The sequence below is a fragment of the Cheilinus undulatus genome, linkage group 1 (assembly GCF_018320785.1).
Source record: "Cheilinus undulatus linkage group 1, ASM1832078v1, whole genome shotgun sequence".
NCBI classification, from domain to species: domain Eukaryota; kingdom Metazoa; phylum Chordata; class Actinopteri; order Labriformes; family Labridae; genus Cheilinus; species Cheilinus undulatus.
Window position 1 is genome coordinate 57,883,433 of NC_054865.1, and position 22,343 is coordinate 57,905,775.

The window sequence follows — 22,343 nt, forward strand, 5'->3', positions numbered from 1 at the left end:
GACTTCATCTTCTTCCTTTACCCTCCCCAGACAGTCTGCCTCCAGAACTTTCTGGAACTTTTTCAGCTCAGTCTTCATAAACGTCACAATGTTGTCCTCGAGAAGCTTCAGGAACAAAGAATATGAAGGTTAAGGTTCAACTGATAAAGGGAACAAGATCAAACTTGTTTATCAGTCTTTGAGCATGTGTTACACTGGCGGGAAGTGTCAGAACGTTTCATTAATGCGTCCCTCTGGTATGTTCGAGATTTAGGAGTCTGCCAGGGTCGGAACAACATAAGCTCTCATCATTAAAGCTGTGCTGAAGGCTTCTACGTCTGCTGGCAGAGAATTTAAGACAGAAACAACTACAGTCATTCTAATTCAGCCCTTTCTCAACACTAAATGTTGATTTATTTTCACCAAATGAGTTAAAAAGTCATACATACTGTGAAAACAGAGTCCAGCTTTGTTTGATTCTTCATGACAGGACGATCCGTGATAGCCTCTGCTCTCCTCCTGTGGGGTCTGTAGACCCAGAAAGACAGGATCATTTCATATTTCACACATTTTCTTAGTTACATGATGTTTGAACGAGCTGTAGAGCTGGAGTTAGGAGTAACGGTGGTTTCCTCTCATCAGTTTAAAAACAAAAGGCTCAAAATCAAACTGACGCTGTGGAGACTGGATCTTAGAGGACTGATAAGGTCCATATCACAGATTCTGAGGACCACATCACAGACTCTGAGGACCACATCACAGACTCTGAGAGCCACATCACAGACTCTGAGAGCCACATCACAGACTCTGAGGACCACATCACTGACTCTGAGGACTACATCACAGACTCTGAGGACCACATCACAGACTCTGAGGACTACATCACAGACTCTGAGGACCACATCACAGACTCTGAGGACTACATCACAGACTCTGAGGACTACATCACAGACTCTGAGAGCCACATCACAGACTCTGAGGACTACATCACAGACTCTGAGGACCACATCACAGACTCTGAGGGCCACATCACAGACTCTGAGGACCACATCACAGACTCTGAGGACCACATCACAGACTCTGAGGACCACATCACAGACTCTGAGGACTACATCACAGACTCTGAGGACCCTTTTACAGGCTTTCTGACTGTCTTTGTCTCCCTCATGAGCTAGTCTGTCCTTCTTTTCTAGTATATTCATTTGCAGTTTATTAAAGTATGATGTGGTGATGGAACAGCCGCCTTTGGTTGTCACAGACTGGTCCCAATGCATTGTGGGATACAAACCTGACATTATTGCAGGCAGCATTAGCCACTAGCTTTAGATCCTTTAAAAAATGGATTCAACACCTGATTAAAAAAAGACTTGATTTAATCTTTGAATGACCTGGAAAGTCACTTAAGTTTCAGGTTTGTGTGCAGACGTCATGTTCTGTGATGGATGTGACGTTAAGAGAAAAAAAGTTTGTTCAGCATTTTTTTTAGATTTATTTTGGGCCTTTTTGATGTTATAAGAGAGTGAGACTGTGGATAGGATGAGAGAGAGAGGAATGACATGCTGCAGAAGAACCACAGGCAGGACTTGATCCTGTGCCGCCCGCATACTTGGGGTACGACCTGACCATCATCTGTGCCCCATTTAGTATTTTTAACTGCTCTGATTTTTGTTGTATCCCAGGTTAGTCTAAGTTTAGAGCGTTTCATTGGCATTACAGTCATAGTGGTTGGAAAGGAATACTGACAGGTAAATTTCAGTAACGGAAATCAAAACAACCATCTCTTCCTTCAGTGACATCTTCAGCCACCCATTAAATAATCAGGTTTTCTTCTGCAGGGCATCCAGACCCCGGTCAGACTGTACCATTATTTTTGTCTAAAACTACAAACATGACAGACTCTAAGGGTGTAACAGTATTTGTATTTGACTCAAACAGTCACAGTTTGGAGTCACATGACAAAAAGCCAAACACACATGGCCTCCACACAGTGCCCACTCCCCAGTCCAGGTGGTGTAATGACTGTAACAGTGCTAGTGAACACTGAACAAAGACGGTGCAGGGACAACCAAGCAGACGAAGAAGACCAGGAGGGGACACAGCAGAGCTCTGAGACCTGCTGGTAGAGGAGCCGGGCTTCAACTGTGTGTAAAAGAGGTCACATCAAAACATCTCAGCACATTTATTCAAAGATTTTAATTCTTACCTTGGTTTAACGATGAGCCAATCACCTTTGAGTTCTGTGGGTTCACTTTTACAACGCTCTCTCCTCAGGCTGGGTCCAGGTGGGTCAGATCCGTCCTGGATAACCTGACTATAAAACAGAATTAACATTCAGACAGAACTAGACCCTCAGACTGCCTACAAGCTGAAGACCTTTAGGTAGGAATATTCAGGGGGTCAGGATCAGTACAGGTCTGTATTTTCAGTGACTGCTCACTTATCTGGTGGTTTCAGAGGTAAATTTGCACATCTAACTTTCTTAAAGCATTTATATTTCAGAGCAGTGTTAGTCAACCAAAGAGCCAAACTGTTGAAAAATAGATTGGCAAGAGCCACAATCTAAGTGGTGAAAAGTGACAATTAAAATAAGCTAAAGGTTGAAAAAGTGGTCAAAAAGCAGCAAACACCGGGAGAAAAGTGGCAAAAAGGGCAGAAATTGGCAAAAATGGGCAAGAAGTGACCAAAAAAGAAGTTAAAGGTGGCAAAATTTGGGAGAAAATGTGGCAAAAATCAGTAAAAAGGTGGAAAAATGAGACTTAAGTGGAATTTAACTGCAAATGGCAGCTTAAATGGGTGAGAAGTGGCAAGAAAAAAGTGTTAAAAGCAGGATAAAAGTGTCAAAAAGAAGTGGCAACAATGGGAATAATATTTCAACTTAAGACATAAAAGAGCCACACGGTGAGTATCACTGGTTTAGAGTCTTACGTTGGTCGTCCGTCTTTAAAATCCATCAGCCCAGACATGGACCGCACACTCTTCATGGATTCACAGGTAGGCCCAGGTGAGTCTGCTCTCCTCTGTGTTTCAGGGCTATGGCAAAAAATAAGCAGAATATGTTTTTAAATCCAGTATGTAGTAACAGCAGAAAAGGAGGTGAAGCTTTAGTCTATAAAGGAGGAGGCTGGGGTGGAGGAGGTGAAGCTTTAGTCTATAAAGGAGGAGGCTGGGGTGGAGGAGGTGAAGCTTTAGTCCATGAAGGAGGAGGCTGGGGTGGAGGAGGTGAAGCTTTAGTCTATGAAGGAGGAGGCTGGGGTGGAGGAAGTGAAGCTTTAGTCTATAAAGGAGGAGGCTGGGGTGGAGGAGGTGGAGCTTTAGTCTATAAAGGAGGAGGCTGGGGTGGAGGAGGTGAAGCTTTAGTCTATAAAGGAGGAGGCTGGGGTGGAGGAGGTGAAGCTTTAGTCTATAAAGGAGGAGGCTGGGGTGGAGGAGGTGAAGCTTTAGTCTATAAAGGAGGAGGCTGGGGTGGAGGAGGTGAAGCTTTAGTCTATAAAGGAGGAGGCTGGGGTGGAGGAAGTGGAGCTTTAGTCTATAAAGGAGGAGGCTGGGGTGGAGGAAGTGGAGCTTTAGTCTATAAAGGAGGAGGCTGGGGTGGAGGAGGTGAAGCTTCAGTCTATAAAGGAGGAGGCTGGGGTGGAGGAGGTGAAGCTTTAGTCTATAAAGGAGGAGGCTGGGGTGGAGGAGGTGAAGCTTTAGTCCATGAAGGAGGAGGCTGGGGTGGAGGAGGTGAAGCTTTAGTCTATAAAGGAGGAGGCTGGGGTGGAGGAAGTGGAGCTTTAGTCTATAAAGGAGGAGGCTGGGGTGGAGGAGGTGGAGCTTTAGTCTATAAAGGAGGAGGCTGGGGTGGAGGAGGTGGAGCTTTAGTCTATAAAGGAGGAGGCTGGGGTGGAGGAGGTGGAGCTTTAGTCTATAAAGGAGGAGGCTGGGGTGGAGGAGGTGGAGCTTTAGTCTATAAAGGAGGAGGCTGGGGTGGAGGAGGTGGAGCTTTAGTCTATAAAGGAGGAGGCTGGGGTGGAGGAGGTGAAGCTCTAGTCTATAAAGGAGGAGGCTGGGGTGGAGGAGGTGAAGCTCTAGTCTATAAAGGAGGAGGCTGGGGTAGAGGAGGTGGAGCTTTAGTCTATAAAGGAGGAGGCTGGGGTAGAGGAGGTGAAGCTTTAGTCATAAAGGAGGAGGCTGGGGTAGAGGAGGTGAAGCTTTAGTCATAAAGGAGGAGGCTGGGGTGGAGGAGGTGAGGCTGGCTACCAGCTGATCACAGCTGGGGTATGACTTTAGTGAAGTAACGCTAGGCTTCATCAGTTTTATTTAGAATGAGCTAACTATTTTTATTAGCTTTACTATTTTTGCTCATTTTGTTATTGTGATGGCATCTGCTTTGTTTAAGGGGTTATCATTTTTATGTCACTCTTTTTGAAGAAAAACAAACATAAAACACCAAAAGGAGGATTTTTGTAAACCACTTTAATGTTTTACTTGAATGTTAGCGTAATGTGCATTCAATCTCTGCTGCTAACCCTTAATAAAGTGATATTTTGACACATTTCAAGTTAAAGAAATATTCCAACTCCTGCGATTAGTGCATTGATATTGGGATCTCATTTGTGATTAATTGCCCAGCCCTACTCTAAAGACGTGCCGTTAATGCAGAGTAGGGATGCACGGACTAAAGTGTATTCTCTCTGAATGCCCAGAAAGATCATCAATGCAGAACATTAACAGAGTCTCAACTTAAACATTAAAATAGAAGAGAACAGAGTGAATAAAAGCATGGATGCACATCTGATTTCAGTGTTAAACCACGGCTGCTTACATTGGTCTGTGAGACGGTCCATCCTGGAAATTCATCGGTTCATACATGGAGGAGTCGCTCCTTAAGGATGTACAGGAGGGTCCGGGTGAGTTTTCCTCTCCTGCTTCACTGAGCTTCAACACAACAAACAGCAGTTTACCTGTTAGCTGAGATAGTAAAGAGTCTAAAGGAGAGTTCAGCCCAGTGATACTCAACGTGTGGCTCTTTAATGTCTCAATTTTAAATATTATTCACCCTGAAAACCATAAAACAGAGAAACTTTCACTTCAGAAATTATCCATTGCAAGTCACATTAATCTGTTTCTTTCCCACAATTGCACAGTTGGCTTTAATTTTCAACCAATTTTTCCCATTTTTTGCCACTTGTAATTTATTTTTACTGCTTTAAGCCCACTTTGGACACTTCTTATTGACACTTTCATCCTGTTTTTGCCTCTTTTTTTTTACCAGTTTTTGCCTCTTTTATCCTGCTTTTTGCAATTATTTGCTCTTTTTTGCATTTTCCCCTCACTTTTTACTCATTAAAGCTGCATTTTGCCATTAAATGCCACTTATTTCCCCATTTTTCCCATTTTTTCTGCTGCTTTTGCCTGATTTGGTCACTTTTCACTCATTTTTGTCATGTTTTTGCTGCTTTTTGATCATTTTTGTCAACTTTGTCTCATTTTCGTGCCCCTTTTCACCCATTTTTGCCTCTTTCTGCCCGTTTTTCCCACTTTAAATCAGTTTTTGCCTCTTTTATCCTGCTTTATGCAATTCTTTGCTGTTTTTTGCATTCTTCCCCCTCCCTTTTCCCTATTTAAAGCTGTTTTTTTGCCATCAAATGCCACTTTCCCCCCATACTAGCCACTTTATGCCCATTTTCCCACCTTTTTTGCTGCTTTTTGCCTGTTTTAGTCACTTTTCTCCCATTTTTGCCGCTTTATTCTATTTGGCCCTTCTAACCTATTTTGTCACTTTTTGGCGCTTTTTTTTAAACATTTCTGCCACCTTTAATTTATTTTTAATGTCACTTTTTAATGGCTCTTTGGTTGAGCAGGGTTGAGTAACACTGGTTTAGACCATGAATACCTCTCTGCTTTGGTCTGGCTGTCACGTTGAACGGAGAGAAAGACGCCGTCCTCTGTCTCCTCTGACACATTCATCACGGAGGATGATCCTTGACCCTTAGGAAGAAGTACTGATTTATTCTAGAAGAGATTTTAAAGGAATCAGGAGCTCAGAAGCTATAAAAGTGAGTAAACTTACCTTCAAATGTGGATCAAAATCAAATTAAAACACAGTGATAAAAAAACACCCAGAGAAAACAAACAGCACTCCTGAGTCTGCATGCTCCTGTTGATGTCTGCGTCTTTCTGACTCTGCCTCTCAGAGTCAAACCGGTTTAACAGGAGGAGAAGCTGTGCCAGTAATAGCCAGAAATATCTCATATCACATCATGTAGTCTTAATGTGTTTACAACTTAAACCTGGAGGTGATTTCCTCAACCTCAGTCATGCACATACCTGCACAGCAGCGCAGCTCCTGCCAACACCTAACCAACACATGTTCAATCACAACAAACCTGGCAAAGTTACCAGGAAGCAACAGTAAAATTACCATTACATAACCAATACAGGATCATGATGACCTATGAGGGACTCGTTTTATGTCCAGGTCATTCAGGAAGTCTGCAGACCCCTTCACTTTTTCTGTTTTATGATGGTGCGGCCTGATGCTACAGTCTAAAGAGTTCTGTTTTATTCTCATTAATCTACACTCAGTGCCCATCATGACAAAGTGGAAACAGAACACTATTTTGTTTGCAAATGTATAAAAACTGAAATATCACACTGACATAAGTATTCAGACCATGTCTGTGATCTTTGCTGAGATGTTTCTACATCTTGACTGGAGTCCAGCTGCTGAATTAACCTGGCTGGACATGATTCTAAAGGCTCACACCTCTCTGTAGAAGGCCTCACAGCTGACAATGATATCAGAGCAGAAACCAAGGGTTAAAGGTCAAAGGAGCTGCAGAGACAGGATTGTTGACAGACGCAGACATGGGGAAGGCTGTAGAAACATTTCTGCTGCTCTGAAGGTTCCTAAAAGAAGGAGAAGGACCTCAGCGAGAAGGAGACCAAGAACCTGATGGTCACTCTGAGCTCCAGAGATCCTGAAGATGGGACAAAGATCCAGAAGGTCAACCATCGCTGCAGCCCTCTGAGGGCTGATCTGGGCTTTATGGCAGAGTGGAGGGATGAAGACTCTCCTCAGAGGAAGACACTAAAGCCTGACTGGCTTTTATTTTGAGTTTTTTAGGTAATATTTTATACTGCTTTTATTTATATATTCTGATAATTGTCTGGAATGTTTATTCAGTGATTCATTTGGAATGTTGGGAATTCTGGAGGACTGTTTCATGGAAATGTTTATAAATTTGAGGGGATATTTTGAGGAAATTGCTTGAAAATGTCCTTGTATTTCCACTGGAAATTTGAGCACATTTTTGCATATTTGGAGAGTTTAGTTGAAAGTTTTGGTGGAAATTCGCTTTCAGATTTTTGGGGGACATTTTGATAGGAATTATGAAAACGTGTCTGTATATTTGATGTGAATTGCTCAGACATTTTTAAGCATTCATTGAAATTTTTGAATTCATTTATTTATTTCATTTTTTTATATTTTCATGAAAATGTGGTTAATTTATTTGTATTTTGAGGGAATTTGCTAAGAAATTTTAGGGGGGAATTTTTTCAACCTGCTTGACAGTTTCCAGAAATTTATACATGGAATTCTGGGGCTTCATTTGGGAGATATATGAAGAAAATCCACCTTACCTTTTATGGGATACTTTTAGAATATGTTAGACTTTTCACACAGAGTTTAGATAGTTTTTTAATTTTAGATATATAATATAATATACAATAAAATAATAATATAATTTGATATGTTTCGATACTACCTTGCTGCAGACAAGATGGCCGACATACATCCAATCCATACCGGAAGTTTAAACCGGAAGTCCATACGTCTAAGGTTAGGCTTAGGCATTAAAACCCGAGTGGTCAGGTTCAGGGTAAGGCAGTGGGGAAGGTGATATATTTGAGATCCAGCACCAAGGGTCAGGCTGAGTCCAACACGAAGAAGAGACGTCCACTTGGGACTTCCGGCATGGATTGGATGTATAGCGATGCCCATGTCGGCCATCTTGACTGCAGTTGGGTCCCTCTCATTTTTGTTGATGCTTGGCAGAACGAGTCCTTCTGCTCCATCATCAGAATTACAGGAACATGACCCCCCTGTCCCTCTCTCAGTGGCTGACCCCCAATACTGACTGACGACCCCCAAAGACAAGACTAAGCTTTACACTGACCTGGTTCTACTGATGCCAAATCAGAGGGAGAAACTAAAAATGCGTTCAGACAAAAAAAAAAACAGGTCTCTATGGTTAAGACAGAAATCATAAAGGATTTTGTTCTACAAAGCTGCTCCTATGATCGTCTGTTTGTGAAACTATGTGGTGTTACAGTTTAATGTGGTCTAATTTGATTTTTAATATCATAGAAATGTTTAATTCTAGTGTCACCCGAAAGACTGTAAAAGAGTGCGCGTGCCTACACCACTTTATGGCACCCACACGCCCACAGCAGATGACCGATCAGATGATGGTCACGTGGTTCAGTCAGCTGATTCTCGGCTTCTCCTGCGGCAGAGACGCTACTGACGGTCGGACAGGATGCCTTTCTCTGAGCTGTATTTTAACGTGGATAATGGCTACCTGGAGGGCCTGGTCCGAGGATTTAAAGCTGGAATATTGTCCCAGGCGGACTACTTAAACCTTGTTCAGTGTGAGACCCTGGAAGGTGAGTCTGAACCGGGGAAAGCTAACGGCTAGCTGGCTCGGCTAACGCAAGCTGTCACTACCGATGCTAGCAAGCTAGGCTACATTTATAGATACTCACGGTTACCAAGTCATTGCATTAGATTTATTTCACTTTATAAACGTGTATAAAGAGTTCATAACGGTAAGTATATACCTAAAATCGACATTAAGCCTGATCTCAGCATGAGCTAGAAGGCTTGCTAGCATAAGCTAAGCTTATAAGGTTTGGTGTTATGGTTCAAAGGGTGACCGTGTTAATTGGCGACCTGCAGCCGGATGCGTCATTGATTATCGTGTTAAACACTAAAAATAAATAAATAAAATGCCTCTTTTCATGTTTTAATTATAATCCTTAAAATAGTTAATTAGATACATACACAGTAAAACATAAAATGCTGTAATAGCTACGGCTATCACGTAAACATTCCGCTGAAAGGCGTCGGTTAACACGGTAACTTTTTGATCCATAACACCGACGGTTTATTGATGGTTACCGGTCCGTTTCTGCGCTGATTTATCGACAATAAAGCCGCTGTAAGCAAGAACGAATGAAATGAGTCCAATGCGACGGAAATGTACCAGTTAACATAGAAAAACGAAGCGATTAAAACACGAGAAAGTCTGTCCTTGTGGGCTTCCGTACCCAGTTGATCAATGATGGAATTTCTAGAGGAAGTGAAATTGTTGTAGGGAGGTTTTGGACTTATATTTTGGGAAACAGCTGAATACTTTTAATCAAAAATAGCAAAAGCTTTAGGTGTAAATAACTCGGAACTTTTCTAAATCTACTGCACGGTTTTATTATGAACATTAAAGATTATTCTGACAGTTTTAAACACTAGTTGGTGATGTTTAAGATTAAATTATTGTAGTAGAAAAGGCAAGTGGAATATCTTTCTATCTATCTAAAGTTCTTAAGTGTCAAGGTGAAAACAGATTTCTACAAAGTAATGCCAATTAAATTTATATCTGTAATGTTAAATAAGTGACTGCATAAATATTCCTCCTTCTAGTCAGTCTTTAGTAGAGTCTCCTTAGTCTGCAGTCTCAGCTCTGAGTCTGTGTGGATAGGTCTCAGTCTCTGAGTCTGTGTGGATAGGTCTCAGTCTCAGCTCTGAGTCTGTGTGGATAGGTCTCAGTCAGCTCTGAGTCTGTGTGGATAGGTCTCAGTCAGCTCTGAGTCTGTGTGGATAGGTCTCAGTCTCTCTGAGTCTGTGTGGATAGGTCTCAGTCACAGCTCTGAGTCTGTGTGGATAGGTCTCAGTCTCTGAGTCTGTGTGGATAGGTCTCAGTCAGCTCTGAGTCTGTGTGGATAGGTCTCAGTCAGCTCTGAGTCTGTGTGGATAGGTCTCAGTCAGCTCTGAGTCTGTGTGGATAGGTCTCAGTCTCTCTGAGTCTGTGTGGATAGGTCTCAGTCTCTCTGAGTCTGTGTGGATAGGTCTCAGTCACAGCTCTGAGTCTGTGTGGATAGGTCTCAGTCTCTGAGTCTGTGTGGATAGGTCTCAGTCAGCTCTGAGTCTGTGTGGATAGGTCTCAGTCTCTCTGAGTCTGTGTGGATAGGTCTCAGTCACAGCTCTGAGTCTGTGTGGATAGGTCTCAGTCTCTGAGTCTGTGTGGATAGGTCTCAATCAGGATCAAACATCCAGACTCTTGAATTTTACTCCATTCTTCTTTGATAAACTGCTCAAGCTCTGTCAGGTTGATCAGGGATCAGGTGTGAAACCCCCTTTCCAATCCAGCTACAAATCCTCTGTTGAATTGAAGTCTTGGCTTTGACTCGGCCACTCTACAACCCTTCTTGTTTGTGAAAATAATCTAATTGCAATTTTTTTTCCCAATATTGCAATTGCGATTTATTATGCATTTATTTCTAGGTTCCTCATCTTATGTATTTTTCAATAAATGCAAGCAATACATTTCTATATCATAACCTTCACAATATTATACTGAATATACCAGGGCAAAATAATAATAACAACAAAAAAAGCTAATTGGATTTTTTTTTTTTTTTTTTTTTTTTTTTTTGGCTCATATTGAAAATTTGATAGCAATTGCTGTATTGAAGGGATGACCATTTTTATGTCATTTAAAATAAGTAAAACAGTAATATTTATTCTAAATAAACTTGAATGTTTGCATTATCTGCTTAAAATATCTCCTAAAAAACAGTATGACAATGGTATTTTGACACATTTCAAGTATATGAAATGATGCAACTTTGGCAAGTTTTAAGTTGCAGCAAGCCATATTGTAATTTACTTTAGGTTTAAATATTAGCAATGGACGTTTGAGTCTCGCAGTCATTTAATTTTGGACGTCTGGACTTTTTAAAAAAGGCCACACAAGAAAAACCTGATGTCAGTACTAACTTTCAATGTTGTGATAATAATATGACATTTGATGTATGAACTAATAATAGTAAATCTGTTAGAGCTTCAGCTCTGGCTTTTTCTGATGCTTCAGCTGAATCCAAAGCCAATCAATCATTCTTTAGCCACATATTTCCAGCATTTACTCCGAGGGTCACTGCTGACTGCATGAAAATGGAGCAAAAGCACGTAAATATGCATGTATGAGTAAAAGCATTGCTTGTGTAGAGTGAGGTTTTATTGACAGCGCTAGTTCTTAGACATGTGAAGCTGTTTCATCTCTCTTCAGCTGAATCTTCTCTGCTCTTCAGATCTAAAGCTCCACCTGCAGAGCACAGACTATGGCAGCTTCCTGGCAAACGAGGCATCTCCTCTCACCGTGTCCGTTATCGACGACAAGCTGAAGGAGAAGATGGTGGTGGAGTTTCGCCACATGAGGAACCAGTCGTACGAGCCTCTCGCCAGCTTCATGGACTTCATCACGTAAGCAGACAGCTGTCCCACGCACAGTTTTTCTCCATCAGAGCCTGCTGGCGACTTGACAGACTGAATCGTAGGCAAACCATCACCTGACCTGAGTTGAGCAACTTCTCAATCCACACAGCTGCAACCGACCCTGCAAAGCTCTGGAAGGGTCTTGTTGCATTTCAAGTCTTTATGCTCAGTCCTATTTTAACCTCCTGAGTCCTGAGTCTTTGTTTGGAGAGCATTTTCAGTTTTAGTTCTCTCTCTTATTTTTTAAAAGTAGGATCTGTTTAATTAAAACATCAGCCATGTCATAGTAGAGGAATTTCTTGGAAATGTCTTTCCCAAAGACAAACCAATTCCATAAAATTTAAAAAGACACTCAAAAATTCTTTTAAAATTCTTCAACATATTCTTAAAGCATCCAATGAAAACTACCCAAAAATGTCTTTAGATAGTCCTCAAATCTTTAAGTGGAACTTCCGCATGAAGCCTTAACATTCCGATAACAAACATCCCCAAAATCCCATGCAAATTCCTGAAAAAATTCAAGCAAATTTACTAAATATAAATGCAAATTATCCACTACATTTCTTGGCAAATTCTAGAAATGTACAAAAACATTTTCCCAAGTTCATGAAAATAAAAATGTTGGAAACATCCAGAAATGCCTGAAATTTTCCTGAAAATCTCAAAGGACAATCCCGACCCCCAAATTCCCAATCCAGTTCCCCCTGAAATTTGGTAATACACTTTCCATATTCACATGATAATGCAAAATAAAGAAAGAAAAGGAAAAAAAAACATTTAAATTAATTCAAAGCAATACAACTCTCAAAAATATACACACATAAAAATATCTGATAACTTCCAAGCAAGTCTGGACTTATCTCATTGATTCTGATACCAGAAATGATTACTATAATGGAGGGAAGCCAAAGTGTAATGTCCTCATACGTGGACGCAGGGTCTTGGGAGGTTAAAGTTTCCCCTTAAACAGAGTTAGGGGTGGCGGTGAAATCTTCCCAGATGAAACTCAGTAGAGTGCATGCTCCTGTTGGCTAAAATTCAGTGGTTTCTATCAGAGAGATAAGAGAATGATGGGATTACCCTCTCTGCTTTGTAATCATCTCCCTCCTACTGTGTCCCTCAGATACAGCTACATGATTGATAACGTCATCCTGCTGATCACGGGGACCCTCCACCAGCGGGCCATCTCTGAGCTGGTCCCCAAGTGTCATCCACTGGGCAGCTTCGAGCAGATGGAGGCGGTCAACATCGCTCAGACTCCTGCAGAGCTCTACAACGCCATCCTGGTGGACACACCTCTAGGTTTGTACCTCAGATTAAAGCTGATTCCACAGCTACAGTAGTAGAAGAGTCAGTGAATAGGTAACAGTAATGTCTGCTGCTGAACAGAAGGTGGCGCCAAAGACACACTCAACCATTCCTCTGATGTCTCTTCTCCTTTCAGCTGCGTTCTTCCAGGACTGCATATCTGAGCAGGATCTGGATGAGATGAACATTGAAATCATTCGAAACACACTTTACAAGGTAGGGCATTTACAGTTTTGATCACAGACATCATCAGAGTAAATTTAACTAAGAGCTGGTTAGCCAGATAAACAGACTGAACATTTAATCTTATCAAAGAAAATTAAAATGCTTAAATATGTCTTTTTTGTTTTATCAAATGTTGGGTTAAACTGAAGAGATGTGTGTGATGTTGAGTTTTAAGGCCCTGTTCTGTCAGATCAACTACAGAGATGGTTTTGTAAATAAAGTTTTTCTAAATTTTCAGGCTTACCTGGAAGCTTTCTACAAGTTCTGCTCCAACCTGGGAGGAACCACAGCGGACACCATGTGTCCTATCCTGGAGGTCAGTTTGTACACGTATGTTAGAGCTGTATAAATCAAAAACAGAAGTTGATTAATCAATTAGACACTACCCAAACTAACCCAAGGTAAGCACAGCCAGACTCCTCACTGATTAGACAACCATCATTTGCTCCTTCAACCTGATGAAAACAAGTGACAAACATTTCATGGCCTCTGATTTTTATTTGATCCATCCAAGAGATCAGCACCATCTAGGATTTATCCGACCACAAACTTCGCAATTTTGAGCCTGATTTTAGACCAGATTTGGCCCCTGAGACAATCTAGGGCAGGGGTGTCAAACTCAAGGCCTGGGGGCCAGATCCGGCCCTTGGAACAGTTAAATCCGGCCCGCAAGATGATCTCATATTTCTGTTCTAACTGGCCCATCAGTCTGAGGTCTGCAGATTTACTCCAGTATGAAAATGTAAACTTAACCTTGATTAAGTAAAATATCCTTGTTAAATCACAAAATCAGAAAAAGTAAGGAGTAAGAAAAATTAGTAAACAAGTCAGAAATTTGCATCTAAACATTATGACTGATTTTGGCTTTTTGTTTCAAACTTTGACCTTTTCAACTGATAATTTGGACTTTATATGTCATATTTTTATCTTTTAGCTTCACAATTTAAAGTTTTAGGTCATATTTTTACCTTTTTAACTCATTATTTTGGCTTTTTAATCCTCTATTTTGGACTTTTATATCATATTTTTGATTTTTTCCTCATATTTTGTCATTTTAAATTCATATTTTGGACTTTTTATATCATATTTTGACCTTTTAGATTCACAATTTTAAATTCAAGTCATATTTTCAACTTTTTAAATCTTTTTGTTATTATTTTAGCTCATATTTGTCATTTTCAACCTCTAACTCTGGCTTTTTAATCCAATATTTTGACCTATCAGAATCACAAATTAAAAATTTAAGTCATATTTTGACTTTTAAGCTTATGATTTCAAATTTGATCTCATATTTTGACCCTCCAAACTTATGATTTCAACTTTCTTCTCATATATTTGTTTTTAAAAACACTATTTTTCTATTTTTAATATCGTGTTCTGATCTTTAGAACTAAGTTGGACTTTTTATCTCAGATTTTGAGCTTTTAAACCTATCATTTTACTTTTTTTGAATTTCTAAATGATTTATCATCAGTGCTGTTGTTTTCATATTTTATTATTGGTGAAATGAGGTTGACAGTTTATGGATAGTGTTGACCCTAGTCGACTGTCAGGTTAGACCTAAATCCAGAATCCGGCCCCTGCTGTGATTGAGCTGACACCCTGATCTAGGGGGACATTTCCAGGGTCAAGGTTCATCCCTAGGGATGGGAACCGGTTCCAGCTCAGAACAGGTTCTAGTTGGTTCAATCCACAGACATCATTGACATGTAATCTTAACAATTCCCCTATTACCTTACTTCCACAGTCTTGAGAGAGGCAGTCAGCACGAGCAAGAACAGAGAAGTCAAGGTAGTTAACACGGCGGACAGTTATAGAAACAAGCTAAAACGGTTGAAAATTTGGCTTCATTTCTCAAAAAAGGATGCCAACAGTGTAGTGCAGTGTCTGTCCAACAGTGATTTAATGCAAAGCATGCATCTTTTTGCACAGGAACTGTTTACTTTGTCCAGTTTTAATTTATTTGTACATCCAGGGATCTAGGACCCAGACACTGGTTTTATACCTTTTTAAAGTTTTTTTTTCTTTTAAAGTAAATGAGCAGTAGTATTGTATTCTGACTGAAGTTCAGAGATTGAAAATCCAGGAAGCAGTTTGTTCAAACTGAGATATTTCCAACAAAAAACAAGAATTTCTGTAAATGTTAGCATGTTCTCCTCCCAAACACCTGATGCTTCATGGTTTTAGTTCTCCTAACTGTTTGTTACTGCCAGCAAAGATGTGTGCTTGTCAGTGACTCTCGCTGAAGGTGGCACACATCTTGTCCAGCATTCAGAGAAAAAGAGATTCAATCAAATCTGAGTTAACAGTAGCTGCGTTTACATGAGCATTTTTTCACAGTCAGATTAAATTCACGGGAAACACGGGTCAGATCAGAGTTTAGTGTGACGAACTGGACTGAACCAAACTGGACTGCTTGGATGAATCGGACCACATGAGGGTGCTGACACTGATCCTCCAGACTTTGGATAGATTTTAATCCCATGAGCTTTTTAAACTGTTTTGCCTAGTTGTTTACTACTCCAGGGACACAAAAGTGGCTAAAATGTTTGAACCACTTCCTGCCCCCCTATCTGGAGTCATCTGAAAACAATCTGAACCTTCATCTCAGTCAGGATTCACTCATGATCATGCCGAGTCATGTCTGGGCTGTGTGTAGTTATAAACATGTGAAAGAAAGTCATATTTGAGAGTAAAAACATGGATGAGGAGGGGAAAGGCAGACTGAAAGAAGGGCGGGGAAAGCAGCTTTCTGCAGAAGATCAGTGGCTCAGAAAAAAATGAAGAACAGATTAAAATAAGGAACACTACATATGAGCAACTCATTGCAGTAACTCTACCTGCAGTGCAGTCCTTTTTATTTCATCTTTACATCAATCAGCACATGCACAGTCTGATATTTATTAGGAGTGTTTTTTTTAACCTAGCACTAGTTTATATCACTCACTCTCCACTGTTCCTCTGACCTTCCTTCTCTCCCTGCTGCAGTTTGAAGCCGACAGGCGAGCCTTCATCATCACCATCAACTCCTTCGGCACAGAGCTGTCCAAAGAGGACCGGGCCAAGCTCTTCCCCCACTGTGGAAAGCTTTACCCAGAAGGCCTTGCTCAGCTGGCCCGGGCAGATGATTACGAGCAGGTCAAGGCCGTCGCTGATTTCTATCCTGTAAGTCCAACAGCTGTTGGAGCAAAAGGCCTTAAAACATACTTTAAGGAGTCTGTGTTTGGACCCTGTGATTAGCTTAAAGTAGACAGAGACCTCTTCATTTAAATCGCTCCACTTCACTGGTTTTCATGTGGCCTGTTGATGTTCTCTGTCCTCAGGAGTACAAGCTCCTGTTTGAGGGCGCCGGCAGCAACCCAGGAGACAAGACGCTGGAGGACCGTTTCTTCGAGCATGAGGTGACTCACTGATGATCAGGCTTAGAGCTTAGCTCTCTAACCAATCAGTGGTCTAAATGATGGCCCACTTTAGAACTACCAGGGTCCAAATGATGGCCCACTTTAGAACTACCAGGGTCTAAATGATGGCCCACTTTAGAACTACCAGGGTCTAAATGATGGCCCACTTTAGAACTACCAGGGTCTAAATGATGGCCCACTTTAGAACTACCAGGGTCTAAATGATGGCCCACTTTTGAACTACCAGGGTCTAAATGATGGCCCACTTTAGAACTACCAGGGTCTAAATGATGGCCCACTTTTGAACTACCAGGGTCTAAATGATGACCCCCTTTAAAACTACCAGAGTCTAAATGATGACCCCCTTAAGAACTACCAGAGTCTAAATGATGACCCCCTTTAGAACTACCCGGGTCTAAATGATGACCCCCTTTAGAACTACCAGAGTCTAAATGATGACCCCCTTAAGAACTACCAGAGTCTAAATGATGACCCCCTTTAGAACTACCAGAGTCTAAATGATGACCCCCTTTAGAACTACCGGGGTCTAAATGATGACCCCCTTTAGAACTACCCGGGTCTAAATGATGACCCCCTTTAGAACTACCAGAGTCTAAATGATGACCCCCTTTAGAACTACCAGGGTCTAAATGATGACCCCCTTTAGAACTACCAGAGTCTAAATGATGACCCCCTTAAGAACTACCAGAGTCTAAATGATGACCCCCTTTAGAACTACCCGGGTCTAAATGATGACCCCCTTAAGAACTACCAGAGTCTAAATGATGACCCCCTTTAGAACTACCAGGGTCCAAATGATGACCCCCTTAAGAACTACCAGGGTCTAAATGATGACCCCCTTAAGAACTACCAGAGTCTAAATGATGACCCCCTTTAGAACTACCAGGGTCCAAATGATGACCCCCTTAAGAACTACCAGAGTCTAAATGATGACCCACTTTTGAACTACCAGGGTCTAAATGATGGCCCACTTTTGAACTACCAGGGTCTAAATGATGACCCCCTTTAAAACTACCAGAGTCTAAATGATGACCCCCTTAAGAACTACCAGAGTCTAAATGATGACCCCCTTTAGAACTACCAGGGTCCAAATGATGACCCCCTTAAGAACTACCAGAGTCTAAATGATGACCCACTTTTGAACTACCAGGGTCTAAATGATGGCCCACTTTTGAACTACCAGGGTCTAAATGATGGCCCACTTTTGAACTACCAGGGTCTAAATGATGACCCCCTTTAAAACTACCAGAGTCTAAATGATGACCCCCTTAAGAACTACCAGAGTCTAAATGATGACCCCCTTTAGAACTACCCGGGTCTAAATGATGACCCCCTTTAGAACTACCAGAGTCTAAATGATGACCCCCTTAAGAACTACCAGAGTCTAAATGATGACCCCCTTTAAAACTACCAGAGTCTAAATGATGACCCCCTTTAGAACTACCAGGGTCTAAATGATGACCCCCTTTAGAACTACCCGGGTCTAAATGATGACCCCCTTTAGAACTACCAGAGTCTAAATGATGACCCCCTTTAGAACTACCAGGGTCTAAATGATGACCCCCTTTAGAACTACCAGAGTCTAAATGATGACCCCCTTAAGAACTACCAGAGTCTAAATGATGACCCCCTTTAGAACTACCCGGGTCTAAATGATGACCCCCTTAAGAACTACCAGAGTCTAAATGATGACCCCCTTTAGAACTACCAGGGTCCAAATGATGACCCCCTTAAGAACTACCAGGGTCTAAATGATGACCCCCTTTAGAACTACCAGAGTCTAAATGATGACCCCCTTAAGAACTACCAGAGTCTAAATGATGACCCCCTTTAGAACTACCAGGGTCCAAATGATGACCCCCTTAAGAACTACCAGAGTCTAAATGATGACCCCCTCTAGAACTACCAGGGTCCAAATGATGACCCCCTTAAGAACTACCAGAGTCTAAATGATGACCCCCTTAAGAACTACCAGGGTCTAAATGATGACCCCCTTAAGAACTACCAGAGTCTAAATGATGACCCCCTTTAGAACTACCAGGGTCTAAATGATGACCCCCTTTAGAACTACCCAGGTCTAAATGATGATCCCCTTTAGAACTACCAGAGTCTAAATGATGACCCCCTTTAAAACTACCAGAGTCTAAATGATGACCCCCTTTAAAACTACCAGGGTCTAAATGATGACCCCCTTAAGAACTACCAGAGTCTAAATGATGACCCCCTTTAGAACTACCAGGGTCTAAATGATGACCCCCTTTAGAACTACCCAGGTCTAAATGATGACCCCCTTTAGAACTACCAGAGTCTAAATGATGACCCCCTTTAAAACTACCAGAGTCTAAATGATGACCCCCTTTAAAACTACCAGAGTCTAAATGATGACCCCCTTTAAAACTACCAGAGTCTAAATGATGACCCCCTTTAGAACTACCCGGGTCTAAATGATGACCCCCTTTAGAACTACCAGGGTCTAAATGATGACCCCCTTTAGAACTACCCGGGTCTAAATGATGACCCCCTTAAGAACTACCAGAGTCTAAATGATGACCCCCTTTAGAACTACCAGGGTCCAAATGATGACCCCCTTTAAAACTACCAGAGTCTAAATGATGACCCCCTTTAGAACTACCCGGGTCCAAATGATGACCCCCTTTAGAACTACCTGGGTCCAAATGATGACCCCCTTGATGACTTCCTATAAAGACTCATCTTTTCTTTTGCTATAAATAAAGTTGTAAAATCCATATTCAGATGACTGGCGTGTAAGCTTGATAGGTGTAAATTGTAACATGGGGGTGTGGCTTAGTGGGGGTCATACCTGCTGTGGTCTCTCATCAGTTCCTCCCTCCTCCTCCTCACAGGTGAAGCTGAACAAACTGGCCTTCCTAAACCAGTTCCACTTCAGCGTTTTCTACGCCTACGTCAAGCTGAAGGAGCAGGAGTGCAGGAACATCGTGTGGATCGCCGAGTGCATCGCCCAGCGGCACCGCGCCAAAATCGACAACTACATTCCTATCTTCTAATCCTCCTCTTCCTTCCTGCTTCCTCTTCCTGTGGTCATTTCATTCAGTCTTACAGAATTTTCCATCTCGATGTTAAAGATTCTGATGGTTGGCGCTAAATTCCCTTCATTCTTCTCTGGTCGGTGTAAATTAGTCCCGGACACATCGGTTTGTCCTTAACCATGTTAACACATAATAAACTTTAATAAACAGGTGAGGAGAGCCACAGTCAGACAGAGCGGGCTGGTTCAGCTTTAACCTGCTCATTTGACTTTCAAACACTAACCTCTGATTGTCTAAACTTTCAGACACATGGCGTGCTTTTTTTGGCCACGCCCGACCAACCAGACAAACACGATGTAAAGATAAACCCGGACAGCAGCTTAGCTGTGGAGAATGGTGATTTATTTCAGTGTAAACTCTCTGAGCTCATGAAAATCACAGACGCTGTAGAGTTACAGTTAAAACCCTGTTCAGGTTTTTCTCCCACCTGAAATCTCAGACTGTCCCTGTTTTGGATTTAAGAACCTAACGGACATGAAAACGTTCCTCCACTCAGCATCAGCCTCCTCCAGCATCCCTAGATTTATTTATTTCTGTTTGTTGTGCTAGAGTGTGTCAGCATGTCTGCTCATCTCTGTGTTTCTGTCTGAAGCGTGTGAGCCCCCTCCCTCCCTGATAGCCGTCTTCACTGGATTGTTGTTAGATCTGAGCAGAATCTTCCGGTCCTTTCCGTCTCTGTTCCCGCGTGAACTCTGGCGTTTATCTAGATGAACGTTCTGGAACGAGGCAAAATCTACCACAAGTATATGGCAGACTTGATGTTTAAAGTATACAAAGATATAAAGATATTTAAAGATGAGTATATGATTTTGTTTTTCATGCTGTAAAATTGATTTATTGCCGTTTTGATCTGTTTCTTACTTGTGAAATGTGTATTGTAAATGTGACAAAATGATTAAACAGACTGAACTGCACTGATTTCAGGTCTGGGGAGCCTCATTTCACTTATTTTTGCACATTTCTGTTATGCATATTGACAGAACTTTTGTGTCTGAGGATATCGATATTGTGCATCTCTGTTGTTAAATGCTGGGACGTGTGTGCATAATTAAAGAGAGGTAGGTATGATCCATAGACTTCATATATCACAGAGACCAGGGATGTCCAAACTATGGCCCGGGGGCTAAATGCGACCCGCGGTCAGCTTTTGTTAGGCCTGCATTAGATTTTAAAAATTAAATGAAATATGGCCCACATTTGAACATGAAGCGTTTAGCCTGACTCTTTTGTACTTCTTACGTTCAGCAGGAGGAGCTACCATGATTATTCTGTAAACAAACATTTTGACAAGAAGATTTTATTGATGTGTTTTTAAACTTTGTGATTAAACTAAGATGAAACTTTGATGATAAACATTGGCCACCAAACTAATATTAAAATCTTGATTTACTAAAACCTGAGTAACGCAGCAAATAGCAGTACCAACAGTGTTGTGGGGGCGGAGCCAGTGGAAGCCAGGGCCAAACACGGTCCCCTGAAATCTGATTGGCCTTCTGGAAATCCTTATATTAACTGCCTTTTTGCCTTGTCAACCACTAACTAGCTATGTGAGCATCCTACTTAGACTGGGATTAATCATTTTAATATCCTCGAGGTACAGTATATGAAACTGGCCCCACCATTTCTCTATATTTCTGTATGTGGACCTCAGTGGAAAAAGTCTGGACATCGTTGACATAGACTATCACCAAAGATATCATGGGTATTAGATTCGGAAACAGTCCTTAAACCAGCTAACCTAGGAAGCAGATGGATACACCCATTTCTATGTTTCTCACTGGTGAATCCATCTTCAAAGCTCCCATCTGAACCGTTTGGGCCCGGTTAGAAAGTGACAGGACCAATCAGCGACGAAGGGGCAGTACTTTCAGGTGCAGCAGAGTCATGATGTGAGCAAACAGCAACAAGACCTGGTGCAATTTTGGCGGAAGAGCTTAGCGTGGATGCTGCTAAAGCGCCAGTTTTATCAGAACTTGACGACATTTCTTTGTTAAAAGAAGAACAAAGAACAGCGGTGAGTTGATTTCTTTTCAAAAACGACAAAAGTCGAGTACTGACATGTCTACAGTCGCCATGTTTCACGTTATTCCTCGGTAGCTTCTGAGGAATAAAGTAGGGCCAAGCTCATGCAGCTCGATAGCAGCTACGTCCTGTGTTTTGTTGATCTGATTGGCCCGTAGAGATGTGACAGACAGAACATCCAATCACACTCCGAGTTTTTTCAGAGCCTCTGCCTTTTCTCAAACGTTTCCTATTGAAGCTTTCCCAGATGGATGTGTGAAAATCACTTGTCACACTAATTAATCTGTATTTTGGTTTGTTGTATGACAGCTCACTGTGTTATGAACCTCCAGGCCAAATTTCAGTCAACTAAAACATCTCAAAGTTAATAAAATTAAGCTTCAAAATCATGAAAATGAGGCAGTAAAAATCTGCTCCAGGATGGTGTGGGCGTGTCTGTTAATAAGCTGAAGCCACGCCCACTCAGGAGAAATACCATCCTCAGATTTTTAAAAGTGTTACATTCTGACTGAAGGAAAACTCTCACTATTAGCCCCGCCCCTTGACCCTGGCTCTGTGTCAGAGAAGAGACAGAGTCTGTTTTCTGTCTCAAATCTCTGTTCTGATGCTTTCAAAGATCCACAGACCACTGTGGCTGATAGATTTGGTGAATTTACCTCACAATGAACAGAAAACCAGCATTTAACTGACTGTTAACTTTTAATAAAGGCAGAGACATCAGCTAACAACAGACCGGACTGAGAGGAACTGCTCTGGGATTTTAGATTGGAGTGTTAGAGGGGC

General features: G+C 41.6%; 1 protein-coding gene across 1 annotated transcript; it reads left to right on the plus strand.

Moving 5' to 3' along the window:
• Window positions 1-8,444: 8,444 nt before the first annotated feature.
• LOC121514884 (V-type proton ATPase subunit d 1) lies at window positions 8,445-20,456 on the plus strand. The gene is made up of 8 exons (XM_041795286.1): window positions 8,445-8,631; window positions 11,332-11,503; window positions 12,639-12,817; window positions 12,960-13,039; window positions 13,287-13,364; window positions 16,037-16,213; window positions 16,372-16,449; window positions 19,335-20,456. Exons 1-8 carry the CDS (start codon window positions 8,505-8,507, stop codon window positions 19,494-19,496), a joined length of 1,053 nt encoding a protein of 350 aa, XP_041651220.1. The 5' UTR covers window positions 8,445-8,504; the 3' UTR covers window positions 19,497-20,456.
• Window positions 20,457-22,343: the final 1,887 nt, after the last annotated feature.

What these genes read in the sequence shown, in the direction of transcription:
- LOC121514884 (XM_041795286.1), top strand. Translation starts at nt 8,505, where the DNA reads ATGCCTTTCTCTGAGCTGTATTTTAACGTGGATAATGGCTACCTGGAG. An exon ending in TTCGAAACACACTTTACAAG is followed by an intron (nt 13,040 to 13,286) that starts GTAGGGCATTTA and finishes CTAAATTTTCAG; the next exon opens with GCTTACCTGGAAGCTTTCTA. An exon ending in CCGTCGCTGATTTCTATCCT is followed by an intron (nt 16,214 to 16,371) that starts GTAAGTCCAACA and finishes CTCTGTCCTCAG; the next exon opens with GAGTACAAGCTCCTGTTTGA.